Source organism: Nelusetta ayraudi, unplaced genomic scaffold (assembly GCF_046127955.1).
Source record: "Nelusetta ayraudi isolate G7.1 ecotype Tasmania unplaced genomic scaffold, CSIRO-AGI_Nayr_v1 ptg000116l, whole genome shotgun sequence".
In the NCBI taxonomy this organism is placed as follows: domain Eukaryota; kingdom Metazoa; phylum Chordata; class Actinopteri; order Tetraodontiformes; family Monacanthidae; genus Nelusetta; species Nelusetta ayraudi.
In genome coordinates, this window is record NW_027466166.1 from 356,753 (window position 1) to 370,303 (window position 13,551).

At 42.2% G+C, this 13,551-nt stretch overlaps 1 protein-coding gene across 1 annotated transcript in view; it reads left to right on the forward strand.

The window, feature by feature from the left end:
• The window catches only part of ipo11 (importin 11), a 76,985-nt gene that overhangs the window by 14,785 nt on the left and 48,649 nt on the right, over positions 1–13,551 (forward strand). Inside the window, exons 8-14 of the mRNA XM_076049459.1 lie at positions 3,267–3,315; positions 6,786–6,856; positions 7,000–7,192; positions 7,739–7,891; positions 8,283–8,326; positions 9,867–9,957; positions 11,380–11,427. Of these exons, the coding sequence (XP_075905574.1) occupies positions 3,267–3,315; positions 6,786–6,856; positions 7,000–7,192; positions 7,739–7,891; positions 8,283–8,326; positions 9,867–9,957; positions 11,380–11,427 (649 nt within the window). The remainder of the gene's footprint in view (positions 1–3,266; positions 3,316–6,785; positions 6,857–6,999; positions 7,193–7,738; positions 7,892–8,282; positions 8,327–9,866; positions 9,958–11,379; positions 11,428–13,551) is intronic.

Here is a 13,551-nt window from a genome sequence, read left to right on the forward strand (position 1 = left end):
CTACCACTCCCTCGGTCTGGAGGAAACGCATTCCTTCGTACTGTTAATTTCATTTTGGTCAAAATCTTTTTCAAATGAATAAATCTTAAGCGCCGCTCGCTTCGGGTTGGGATCCCTCCATGGCTCAGAGGCCCAGGGTTTATTTTGCACCAGCGCGAGCTGCGGATCCAGCCCGCTGCCTTGTTTCGTAACTGGCTTCCTTCGGAGGAGCTAATGGGAGAAATGTAAAGCAACCACGGCAGTCGTTCTATCGTCACTGGGACTAATCGGACAATTAGTAAGGTTTTTTCGTTTTGAAAGTTCCTGTAATAGCTCGGCATTATTAAATATAAGTATTGCCAATAAGCTCATCTTTAAACCAATCAGTCATCTCTGCCCTGGTAATGCTGTTGCAGTGTTTTGTTATTTATCTTATGAGATTCAGTAGCTCTGGGGCATAAGGCTGCAACAGCCAGATGAAAATGTTGTTTGCCCTGAGCTGTCCGCCGGTTATTCCAGCTCATTGGACAGACATAATGGCTTGGAATTAATATTTCATATTTGGATATGAGCACTTATTTCTGAAGATCATCTTTTTCTTCAGTTTATTTTTTTCTCTCAATTCCCTGTGCAAACGGCGCATGAGAGAAACATGCACAGTGTGAAACTGGCTCCCCTCGTTCGGGTCCTGACGACACTTTAATCTCTCTCTACTTCACGTCGTCCTCATTCAGAGCTGTTTGGCTCATCACGTCTTCGCCCGGATGCCTCGAGGTCACGTCGCTTAGCTATTTTTGCGTGCACACCGACCGGATGATGCTTCATGTCATTTTTCTCATTCATTTACTGGGGGCGGGGAAATCTCTTTATTTAGCTTGATTTATAAAATGAGCGTGTGCGTGTTTCGAATCCGTTTGGAGTCTAATTACATTCAACGCCCTTGAGCGTATGTATAGAGTGAAAACAAAAGGAGTCTTCTGTGTCTTTTTTTGATGCTGGTTTTAACCATTTTGTTGAATAACTTAGCTATTCTAACTGAAAAAATGCCTTTGAAATTCTCATTCAATTCAATTTTTTATTTATTTTTATCGACCCTAATTAAATATGAACCCTTACACTTCACACATTCCACTTTTTTATCTTCATTTTTCATTTTTCTTTAGATTGTTTTTTGGGCGCAAGGAATCGACTAATCTGTCTCATTTTGTTTTAATTCGATTTCAGCTCAGACACATTTTAAACTAAAGCATATAAAAAAAGAGAGTCTTGAGCTTTTTGTCGATGAGACCAGGCAATATGAAGTTGACCTGTGTAAAGAAATTCAAAACGCTTTGATTCAGTTATTGCAAATGGCCACTTTTTCAGTTTTTCCAGTTAAAGAATGAGGACCTCATTGATCCGTTCTGACAGTCGGGAACTACCTCCAAGACCCCTCCTGCTATTTAAATCAGATAAATTGCCAACATCACATTTTCCCATCTAATATCCCTCTTCACAGCTCTAGAACTGAATGGACCAATGCCTGGCTGTGGGTTTTGTTCGCCTGGGTGCGGCGTCTTTGTGACGCCACAGTGGGCTGAAGATTCAAAACTGCCTCTTTTAGCACAGGCTCAAAAGAGGAGCAATTAGAAGTAAAATATGGACTTTCCTCAGTCCCGCAGGTTCACTGGCGACATGGAGATGCCTTTTATTGTTGGAGAGCGCTGGTTATGGTAATCTGCATAATGGAGGACTTAAGGAGATGGCACTGCATTGGAACGGCAGTGATCCGGAAGACCTTGACATGATTAATGCGTTGCACAGTCAGTTACACGTGCTGATGTGATGTGTATTTAAAATCATTCCGTGTCCATCAAGTAGAAAAAGACGAGCGCAGACATTTCAGCAAGAGTATTTTTGAATTTTGACTCCTTTGCGTTCACGGCTCAAAGAAGCGTCTTGATGGCAGAGGGACATTGTTTAAATGCTGCAAAACAATCTTCCACCAAAGTCCATCTCACAATGCAACACACTCCTTTGCCGGATGCAGCGCTCTCTGCTGTTGTCATTTCTCCTCACAGAACACCCACAGCTCTGCTGATGTGCCCGTTATTGCATGCTTTCATTACCACCTGAAAGCATTTTGCTGACACACTTTTACTTTTCACTTTACCTTTGTCTTTTTTGCTGGCAGTGACACCAGACGCGCTTCCTTTCCACAGAAGTTGTCGAGCTTCTTCTGTTTTTTTTTTAAATTTTTTTTTATCATGTCAAAATCAGCTAAATATACCTTTGTGTAGCCTCATTTGCACCGGCTGTCTGTGATTCTTGACACATTCTCACTCATTTCTTCCACAGTGCTGTGAAAAAGACTTTTTCTTAACATAACGGGGCCTTTTTCCCCCGTTATGTTAAATTGCTTCAGAGTAAAACAGCCAATACAAAATAAAAAAAGATAGAGACAACTTGTGTCGGAACAAATGTGGTCTAAAATGATCATTGTGAAAATTGAAGCGGTGCAAATGATCTAATTGGAACCCAGATGCGACCTTGTTTAATGAGGCTGCGACACAAAAAGGTACAACTTGTGATTTTTTTTTGCCAACGTTTTATATGTTTGTTTACATCTCTCAGCGTGGGTGGCGCACTGATTCTAATGATTAGGATCGGGTCGAGTTCGTCCACAATGGTCCGGTGAATTCCGGCACCAAAGGCGTAAAATCCAGGCCACTGTGTCGCACTGTGGCGCCACATCCAGTCTCTGCAAACGATCCTGCAGATGCCTTCCCCGATCGCCGTCCCCGGGCTTTGCAACAAATGCAGCGACAACCATGACACCGTTTGCCTCCAGCCGTAACTCGTAACGGAAATGGAGACGGTGAAGTTGTATTTCACTGACACAATCCAATGCCTGGATGTTGTCCTTTCCTCCAGTGACAGACGTCAGAACATCAAAAACATAATGACAGCAGTCAGTTTTCTATTTTCTTATGTAATACCTTTTGTCCAATTCAAGTCAAGACTTTGTGTTACCGTTTGAAATCTTGAGCCAATCCTAGCCGAGTGCACGTCTGCTCCTTCTGCATAGTCCAAGTTATTTATGATCGATATTCGGTACTTGAATTGATGACAAAGGCAACTTGCTTGTTGCCTTTGTCATATTTAAGAAGAACATCGTACTCCACGTTCCACTTTTATTAAAATTCAAGACATCGACTTTATCATATTTGCTCGTGGGTAAGGGGCAGTCATGAATGATTTAGCTTCAGAAATGTCAGCCATTCATCCTCTCCTCTTGTGCTTTTCAGGGTTTTCTCAATGCGGTTTTTGAAAGGCTGAGGCAGTTCTTGGAATGCCGTGAGTATTCCCCTCCTCCTTCTTCCAGTCATATTATCCTGACCTCCCTTTAAATGTCAATTTTACCCTGGCTTGGAGGATTGCTTTTAAATGAAAGGATTCATCTTTGATTAGAGTCGGTAACGTTGATCTCGGCACATGGCCCCTCTGTTGCTGTCATTGTTGCCTTTTGAGCTACCTTCCAGTTTAACAGCATCTGAATACATCAGTGTTTCTGCAGTGCAACTTTAGATGGGAGCCACAGTAGATTAAGTTTGATCTTGATATCATTTGACATAAAGATAGGAATCTAATCTGATCTCTTAATGAATTCTAATCTGACATGAGAAAGTTCTTAGGCTCTGTTTGAGTTTTGGTTGGCCGGGTTTTGTTTGAAGTTCTTCTGCCGCGCTCCCATTTCCTCTGGTAAGGCTCACTCCTGTTTCACAATGTCACAATGACATAACTTATTAGAGTAATATGTTTGCACATTTACAGAGCACATTGCATGACAATGATCTCAGTTATGTCAGTGCTTTTGCTCTTTTGCTCAAAGAAGACAGAGTTCCAACACTTGGAAAGCAAGCAAATTAAAACGTGGATGAGAAAATGCTTGAAAAAGATGAGCTGTCTGCAATAATGTCTTGATTGATTTTTATTTTTCTATATGAGACGGTGGTTCATCATCGCACTGCACCTAGTGAGCGAAAGAAAAGTCTGAACTGAATCCAACTCTGAGACGGCTTTAGCGGATAATATAAAAAGTACAATAAAAAGCAGCTATCTGCTGCCACTATCGCTTCCAATATTTACTTTGCTGATGGCAATGGAGACAGGTCACGGTCCTGTTGGTGTTTGGGCCTGGCAGATAGGGGACACAGTAATACAGCCCCTTGTCGGGTTGGAGGGCAATGTCGGCTTTGCGCAGCCTGATAAGTTTAGCTTTTAGCAACTATTTGTGTTAAGTCATGTAGCTCCTCCTGTCAGTTGGTTGTTTTCCATTAAATCAACTTTGCCCTTTATATTGTAAAACTATTTCCACCACTGAGTGGCTCGCTTTGGCACCATGAGCTAAACTATATTTGGCAGAGAGCTTCTGTCTTTGATGTTAACGTTGTGGTATTGATGCTAACTGCTATGATTTGCCATTTCCTGGATTTTAATCCATCTTCCTGACGTGCCGTTGCGTGAAGATACTCGGGGCTCGTTGTCATTCAAAAGTTGGGGGCAGCAATATGGATTAGTATGCCTAGCTACCTCCGATATACAAATAGACGTAACGCCTTCATGACTTTGGTTGGTCTCCAAACATGCTTAGATCACCGTCTGGCCCATTTATGCAAACATTGACACGAGCCCAAGTCAATAGTGCAGCGCATTCATCCTGTACACAATGCACAATTGATCAAATGTCTGATTGAAACAATGACCCTGAATGTGCCTGACAAAGTTAATTGGGGGAGATATGCCAGAGACATAATGATCTTTAACCACAGAATATTGTGTACAGCGCATCATAACTAGCACTGGAAGATGTTTTACGGAGCCAAAACGTTGTGTGACGAGGTGATCTACCAGTAGTCTTTTTTAAAAGTTCTTTTATTAGTGCACTTTATTATGCACAGCAATACTCATAATGACCGTATGAATTCCTACAAGGCAGCAATGTGAAGTAAGAATTTGACCTCTTAACAAAAAAAAAAAACAGTTCGAATGCACGTAAACCAGGAGCAGGTCATTAAACCCTCTGCAGCGTTTTCCGCAGGGCCGCAAAGATTTAACAGGAAAAAATTCATTCCCAAAAAATATAAAGACAATGAGTGCAATTTCTTGCAGTGCTCAATATTTTTGGTTTCTTCTTAATTATTTGGTGTCTTCCTTCAATCAGTATGAACAGGAACTGAAATACTGGCTCGTGTGGGATTTTATGTTCGGGCTTGGTGTCCCAATTATCAACACATTATGCTTCTTTCAGCCATTGTTTATCAAAATTGTTTCTTAACTTCTGCCCGTCCCCAAATAAAGTTAGTATTAATCATTGCTGTCCTATTGAATTAAGTTCAAGTGGATATTTCTGTCACAGTTGACGAGAAATCAATGCCCAGCTCGGTAGCAAAACCAGTTGGCTTTCACCGTCCCACAGAGACAGTGGTGTCATCCAGCAGGTGGAGTGCAATGCTTGGTGTAGCACGCTGCGTGACTTGCATGCATACACCTGTCTCTCTCACTCTCTCTCTCTGCACATACCAGCAAACCCCATCGCTTAATATGTTTCTCCCTCCCTGTGTCTGCTCCTTTACCTTGTTAGTCACGCCGCACATTGAAAAAGTTTTTTTATTTTTATTTTTTTTTATCTACCAGCAAAAACTTCTCCTACAGCTGCATTGCCTCTGCAGCTGTCAATACGATGTTCTGTACTGTCTCGCAATGTGCACAGTGGTGTCCCGAGAGCAAATATTGAATGTATAAAAAGGAAAAGAACAGTTTTTGTTTGACAGGAGAAAAGAAAAACCTCCCGATAAAGCAAAGTTAAACCACACGCTCCTAAATTAAGGGTATTACTCAAACAACTGTTATTGAGCTCGATAAATGTCCATAAAAACGCTAATGACTGTTTCCACACTGGCATGAATTTAGACTCAACCAATAAGCCACTATTTCAGGCTGAGCTCTCGCTGACCCCTTTCCACATGGTAGTTTTGCCTTGATTGTAAGTCCTGTCAATTTATGTTATGGGCTGGATTATATTGGAAAGGGAACTGGAAAAAATCACCCAAATTGCCCTTTACTGGGCACCAGATGGCGAACATTAAAGAGGCCGTTCCAAGATCATCTGGTGTAGACCAATGGATGAAGAGCGTTAAGATCTTCCGGCACACCTGGGGTGTCTGGAAAGAACAGACAGGAGTGGAAATCTTTTGTTGCTGCGCAGTGGCATGCCAGCCAACATAAAGGGCAGCAAGTCAGTGTAAAGGAAATATGTCATGGATATAAAATTCAATATTTAAACATAGGATTATAGATCGGTTGTCCATGCAAGTGTCTACTGCAATAGTGATTTCCTCCTAGACGTGATCGCACCTTTCAGGCTGCCAAGCGCTGCAGTTTGAGGCCTTGCTTCGTCTCTTGTTTTGATATCTGCCTTCACGTTTGAGGAGTTTCTTCCCAGCTCAGAAAGCACTGAGGCAAGGCAGGCTAACGAAGGTTAAGAATGAGGGATGATATTTTAAATGGGATTGTTTTCCGCCACCGCATTTATCAGTGCTGGCTCATTTGAATGCTGGGATTGGCCAGATGTGTTTGTTATGTGAATTACACAAGTACAAAAACAATTTCCTGAGACCTGAGCCGCTGTTGGTTTCTCCATTGGTTTTATAAATGCCAAATGGAAAATCTGTTTTTCTGTCAAGAGATCACCACCATAGTTATTGTTCTTCTGAACAAGTCAGCTGCAGCCGTTTGTTAACATTACTGTCTGTTATGTATTGCAGGTCGTCAAGTTGGTCCAGATCACATATGCAGGGAAAAGTTAGAGAAGACAATTATACTTTTTACTAAAGTTGTAAGTAAAAGTAATTCCATCTCTTGATAATTAGACGGTTGCATGTTTTGTCTTCAAGTGTTTTCCGTCCTCTACTCTGCAATGACGACATCTAACCATTTTTTCAATCGTCTTCTATTTCCGCCTCTACCCACTTGACGCAGTTGTTAGACTTCTTGGAGTCCCACCCATATCCATTCATACCTCTGATCCAGCGCTCCTTGGAATTTGCCGTCAGCTACGTGTTCACTCCTGTAGGGGAGGGGGTCACCTTTGAACGCTTCATTGTTCAGTGCATGAACCTCATTAAGATGATTGTGAAGAACGACGCCTACAAACCTGCAAAGAACATTGAAGGTAAGACGCAGATTTTTGGAGTGGAAATGAATGAAAAAGTGCCATGGAGAAGGAGGCAGTGATTTGCGACCAGAGATTTAGCTTTAGCGAAAGCTCCTTCAAGGCCTTTGGCACTTTTTTAAGTCTTGGAGGTGGTAGAAGTAATAGCGGTTGTTGTTGCACAATCAGTCAAAATTTTAATAATTGACTATTGATATTCAGAGTGGATCGGTTTTGTTTTCACATTTAAATAAATCTTCACTGCAAGGCAATTCATTGTTTCCATCATTTTTCTCATACAACCAATAAAATGGAGATTATAGATAATATTGGTTGTATTAGTATATGGAAGAAAGCTACTTCATCTATAACCAGTCACAAAGCTCAGCATACAGTATACATACTGTATGATACACGTGTAAACTGTACTGTGACATCCACCATGTATTTGCTTTGGATTGAGAAAATCATAAAATGTTTTATTTTTAAATTCCACAAGTTCATGAGCAACATTTTCAATTTTCCTTTCCTCCATGTTTTTTGCATTTCCTTCCTCTCCAACCTCAGACAGTAAACCAGAGAGTCTGGAGGCTCACAAGATCAAGACGGCCTTTTTCACTCATCCGACGCTGACCGAGATTGGACGCCGGCTGGTTTCACACTACCTTCTCCTCACGGAAGAGGAGCTGGCAATGTGGGAAGAGGACCCTGAGAGCTTTGGTAATAGCACCTCCCCAGACTGACTAGCTGAATCTAAATGTTATCTGGTCCTGCAGACTGGCACAGTTGAGAGGCGTGTGCTCACCCAGTCCAGAGCTGCCCGAGTTTGCCAGGTTTTACACTTCAGGAATTTAGCAATGTCATTCCGGCTCCGGGCTGTTACACAAAAATCGGTGAATTGGAGTGTGACGTTGTTCCGAGTTCCACAGTTAAATTAGACTTTCACCACAATCATATTACTTTTTTGAAATTAGTTTTTACTGATCTGCACAAAGTCGATGCTGATACAGCTTTCTGTGTGGCAGCATCAGGGCAATTTATTTTATTTTTTTAAATATAATTTTTTTTGCTGAAAAATCACATATGCCTAATGTGTTCTCTTCTCCACCAGCTGTTGAGGAGACGGGTGGTGACTCCTGGAAATATAGTCTGCGGGTAAGTAAAGACGCACGCAACCCACACAAGCAGACACATTTTTTTTGTTGTATCAAGGGTTCCATGTTGCGCAACATTATCATTACCAAACTTTACTTCTTTCACTTGCTTGACTTTTCAGAAAGCGTGCTCTCAAATTGGCAGTTCTAAAAACAAGACCTTTGTGATGTCACAAAGGGTTCTGAAGCCTCTCTGTTAGGTCCCAGGTGGGGACGTAAGTGGGGGACAACACCTACATCAGGATGACTGTGTACACACAGTCTCCCCTCCAGGTTCCCCATCTTGACAGCAGTGAAAGGGGAAATTTTTGCATTTTATTTTGTCTGTTGTGTGAACAGTGGCAACGTCATCTCAGCTGTCAGGTTCTGTTTCCTTCAAAGTCACCTAAAGTACAACGATATTTGGAAGCTTCTTGGCCCGTGAGCTAACTATTTCACATGGAGTATTCCCCCAAATACTGTTTATTGTTGAGCTTTGGGGTGTGTATAAGCAGCTGCAAACAAGCAAAGACCATCTGGACGGCACTAAGAGATATTATCACACACTGTAGCGCGACCCAAGGCTGTTTTCTCTTAAAATTGACTTTTCTCACCATTTCTGAGATATATATCTTTCTCTCTCCCTCTCCCCCTCTCTCTCTCTCTCTCTCTCTCTCTCTCTCTCTCTCTCTGTTTTTACATCCACAACACGCAGTTGATGTTATGTAAATGATCATTCTTCCCCCATGGGTGCACGTTGCCTCTGTAGCTCCTCATCATCCGAGGGTGGACGTTGAGGTCCAGGGGCTAATTGAAGCTTGCGTTTAGCACTGACGCGGCGCTAACACGGACATGGTCCTCCCTTTGCACGCGTGACTCGCTGAGAGAACACTGGCGCACACTCCGCGTCCTCCTCTGACCTTCCAACTTTCACATCCGCGCCGCTCGCAGTGATTCATAGATAAAATGTCACTGTCCATCTTTCCCTTCCATGCCAAGCAATTCCAACAGCTGATTATACATGACCTTTACCTATCAGTTTATCCACCTGTCTATAACTCCCTGACAGGAGTGGGGGGCAGTTTGGCGCCGGACCGGCTTTTTGAAGTGTCCCTGGACCTTTCACCTCTTTCCTGCAGGTCTGAAAGGTTGAAGCTGCATGATGTGACTTCATGCAGATGCCAGCTTGCATATGCTCGAGCAGGACGCGCGTTGATGAATTGGCTCAACCCACTAAGTTAGATGCCATTTCTCATTTTGATGCAGGAATCCTCCACCAATGTCACATTGACTCTTTACTTTCTGAACCACAAGCCTACTTGTTTGCTGCTGTACCCCTTGTGTGCACATCTTTTCCCCCCCTCTTTTGTGTTTCCAGGGTCTACGCTGTTATTCTTTCATGTGATGCTTCCTTTCATCACCATTAAGTGCAACGCAGCACAAAAGCGGGCCACTTGAAGTGGCCCAGGTGATTCGTTATGGTGGTGCACTCTCACTCTCTCACTCTCTTCAGGCATCTTCTCCGCTGACGCTCCCTCTGTCTTCCTTTGTCCTCTCTTTAGCCTTGCACGGAAGTGTTGTTCCTGGATATCTTCCACAACTACAGCCAGACGCTGACACCGGTTCTGCTGGATATGGTTCAGAATCTCCAGGGTCAGTTAAATGTCACTTCATACAGCGTGCCATGCTTTTGTCTTTTTTTTTTGCTGTTCACTTCAAGGTTAGTTGAGACGTTGTGCAACCGCATTGCCTCTTGTAAACATGCATGACACTATGGATGTGGCAAACTTGACAGTTTTTCGTTAGTTAAGATAGAACTCAGTTATATGCTTTTTAGTTTTATAACTATCATTCTTTATTTGAAGCATTGGACACGTTGACTAGAAAGATGGCACATTAGTTGGAGTGCATTTTTTTTTTTTTTATTGTATTGGAGCTTCCGTGCATAAGTTTTTCCACATCTATGTACCTAAACAATGCATCAAAGTGACAATTAAAGTGAATCTGAATCCGAGTGCACCTGCCATAACATATCTGCTGCCTCCTGTGTAGTTCCTCAGAAGCTGCATGTTTATGTGGTGAAATAAGCGACTGCTTTTGTGCATCATGGCACCGTAATAGAGTTAGTGTTCCCCAAAGATTTGGTCTCTATGGCCATGTCTAGTCATCTGGCTCTGTTTTTGGCTGATTTATCCAAGAAATGACATACTCCTTTCTGGTTTGTCACACATTTATATTCATATTTATATATATATAATATATATATTTTATAGATACATTTGGAGTGGGAGACAAATTGGGATGTACAGTATGACAAACAGGGATTATCATTAACATTGTTGACAGTGTGCTTTTTCTGCCCACAAGATGTTATGAAAGCCTGCACAGTGCACCTTTAAAAAAGATCAGCATTTTATTAGTCAGGCTAGAAATATACATATATAAGAAACTTTTAACATATGTAACACATGAACAGCCTACATTCACTCTATGACTACCTCTGGAAAGTATGCAAGAAATAATAAAATTCTAAATCAAGTAATTGGACATAATATTTCTAATACATTGTCTTCCCCTGTCAGTCGGTCATATCTACATTACTGTCACCCGTCCTGTCACCGTATTGTTGCACACCTCTGTCCCCGCGGCTGAAAAAGTGCCACCGTTCTTCAGACGGCCAGATTACGGCATCCGATTCCAGCCTGTCCCACGAGCAGCTTTTGCTCTCAAGTGACAGACTGGAAATGGGTTCTGCCAGAGCAAGAAAGACGCCAGATTGAGTAATTCCATGGTTGAAGGAAGGCGGCTATCGATTTCGAGACCTTAGTACACAACAGCGACTAATAGAGAGTGGGGGAAAAGAAGGAAGCTGTAAGATAGCGGGAGACTGGACTTGTCACAGCGGAGACCCCCTAAACTGTGCAACTGCCATATAATATAGGGTCACTGGGTCCATTCAATCCATCTGGTGTGTTGTTATCTTGAGAAATGCTGCCACTCTGTCGTGCACACACACTTTGCTTTGCTTTTACCAGTTATCTGACCGATGCGTTTTGTTTTTACTCGTGCTTTCAGGCCCATCCAACGTTGAGGAACCAGTCCAGTTGCTAATGAAGGACGCAGGTACGATTTGACCTTTTTTTTTTTCAAAAGGTGTGACAGCTTGAATTGCTGCGGTTATCAGCCCTGTTAAAAGTGACAGAGCTGCTGTCAGAGTGGGAGAGCAGAGACTTTCTAGGGTGTCCATGGAAGCTTTGTCACGTCTCTCTCTTGTCTTCTTCACACCCACTGCGCTTCCCCTCTCTGCTTTTAGTGGTAATGACTCTCCAGCAGGTTAGAGCCACCACTTTGTTGCCTTTTTCTTTTTTTTTCCTTTTCTGTCGTCCACTGAACAACTGAATCACAGACGGCTCAAATAGCCCCACTCAGAGGTACCGCTGTTAAAGCTGGAGGCCTTGTTGAGATCTGGCTGCTCAGTGGACACTGTTGATGAAACAGCAGCCGGTCCTGCCTGATGACACTGTGTTCTTGTTGCGGCACTGGATCATAATTGTGGCTCTGAACGGCTGCTGGAAAGCCAACAGGCTCCTCGAAAAAGCAGCAGGTGCCGTTTTTTCCTTTCAACCGTAATCCTGCCGATAATTATCACTGTGCAAATACAATTATAGACCGAGACTTAATTACAGCGCTGTAATAGCAATAGTCATAGTTCTTCATATTCCCACCTCCTGTCATTAGAGACCCAGGCTCTCTGAAGACAGGATCAGGCCTATTTAATTAATAAAGTTATGTCACGGATGCCGTTCAAAACCAGGAGCTGAGGGGTTGTTGTGTTACAGCTCCCAGCCAGCCATTAACGTGTTAAGACGCTCTTGTTGGAGACGATGAGCCTGGTCTGAATGAACAGGAAAGCCTGTGTTTTCACTCAAGTAGTTGCCAACTTTAGATTCAGTGCTAACGAACCCCTCTAAAATCTTCTAAGGTTGTACCCCTAAAATTGGATGTCTCAGGTGGATTTTTGTCATTCCTAAAATACTCTTACACACAATATTATCAAGAATCTTGAGCTTTCAGAATAAAGTAACTAAATCATCCAGCAGTCCTGCAAAAAAAAAAATCACATCTTGTGTAAAAGCCGATCCACATTTGCCAGAAACAAATATTGAGCCACATAAATCAATAATAAACATAACAGTAAGAGAAATAACAATGTCAATGAATAAATGTATGCCGTTTTTGCACTGTTTGCAAGACTCTTTGCTTTATTATTTATTAATCTTTAAGCCAACCCCCCTTATTCTCTATACATCCATTCCATATATATGTATGTGCTGTATGTATTTATATATTTGTATGTATGTATGTGCGTATGTATGTATGTATGTATAGTAGATAGGCGAGCGAAGAGAGAGAAGTTCCTCTTTCTCCCAGTTTTCTTTTACATCCTATTTATGACAGCAAGGAGATACTACACATCAAGTACAGTAAACTCTAATGTAGTTCAAGACTCTTTTTTTTTTTTTTTTTAAATAATATTCCTTCATACCATGTTGCTTTTCAATTTTCCTGAAAGAATATTACTTTGATATGAAAAAAAAAAAGACAGGAGTCATTAAATCTCCATCTATTCATCCATGTTGTCCCTTTCCCCATATGTAGTCTGCTGTGCCCTCTTCTGCCCTCCTCCACGTTACGCTGTTCCCCATAAAACACATTAGCACCCTCTCATGATGACCAAATTTAGACGACACAAATCAGTTGAGTCATAAGTCTGAGTGCAAGCGGTGCCTCTCGGCTTCACATTGGTGAAGTGAAATCGTCTGAATCACTCGGCAGTTTTCTTCACTAATGCAACAATTAACAGCTGGTGACCAGCAAAGACCTAATTAATGTCGGGCTATCAGTCACTCCTGTGATCTCCATGGTGAGATTACCTCCTTCTGTATTTGGCCTCATTTATCCTTTTATTAATCCCATGCAGGTCCTTTAAACAAAGCTGAACAGTTTTGAATTCGACTTGGAACAGCACTGAACCACACTCCAAAGTTCACTTTCGGCAGGTGGACGAGTTATTTAAGCACACGACGAGTTAACGCGCTACCTCTTGCGCGCTCTCTATAGCATTTCACTGTAAAAGTTAACAACAAGTTACACATCAGGCCAGGCCGGCGCCATTACAACAGTGCATTTTTCAGTTTCCTAGTCAGAATTGTGGTTCCCCTGACAATCAGCTGTATTGCCACAGAG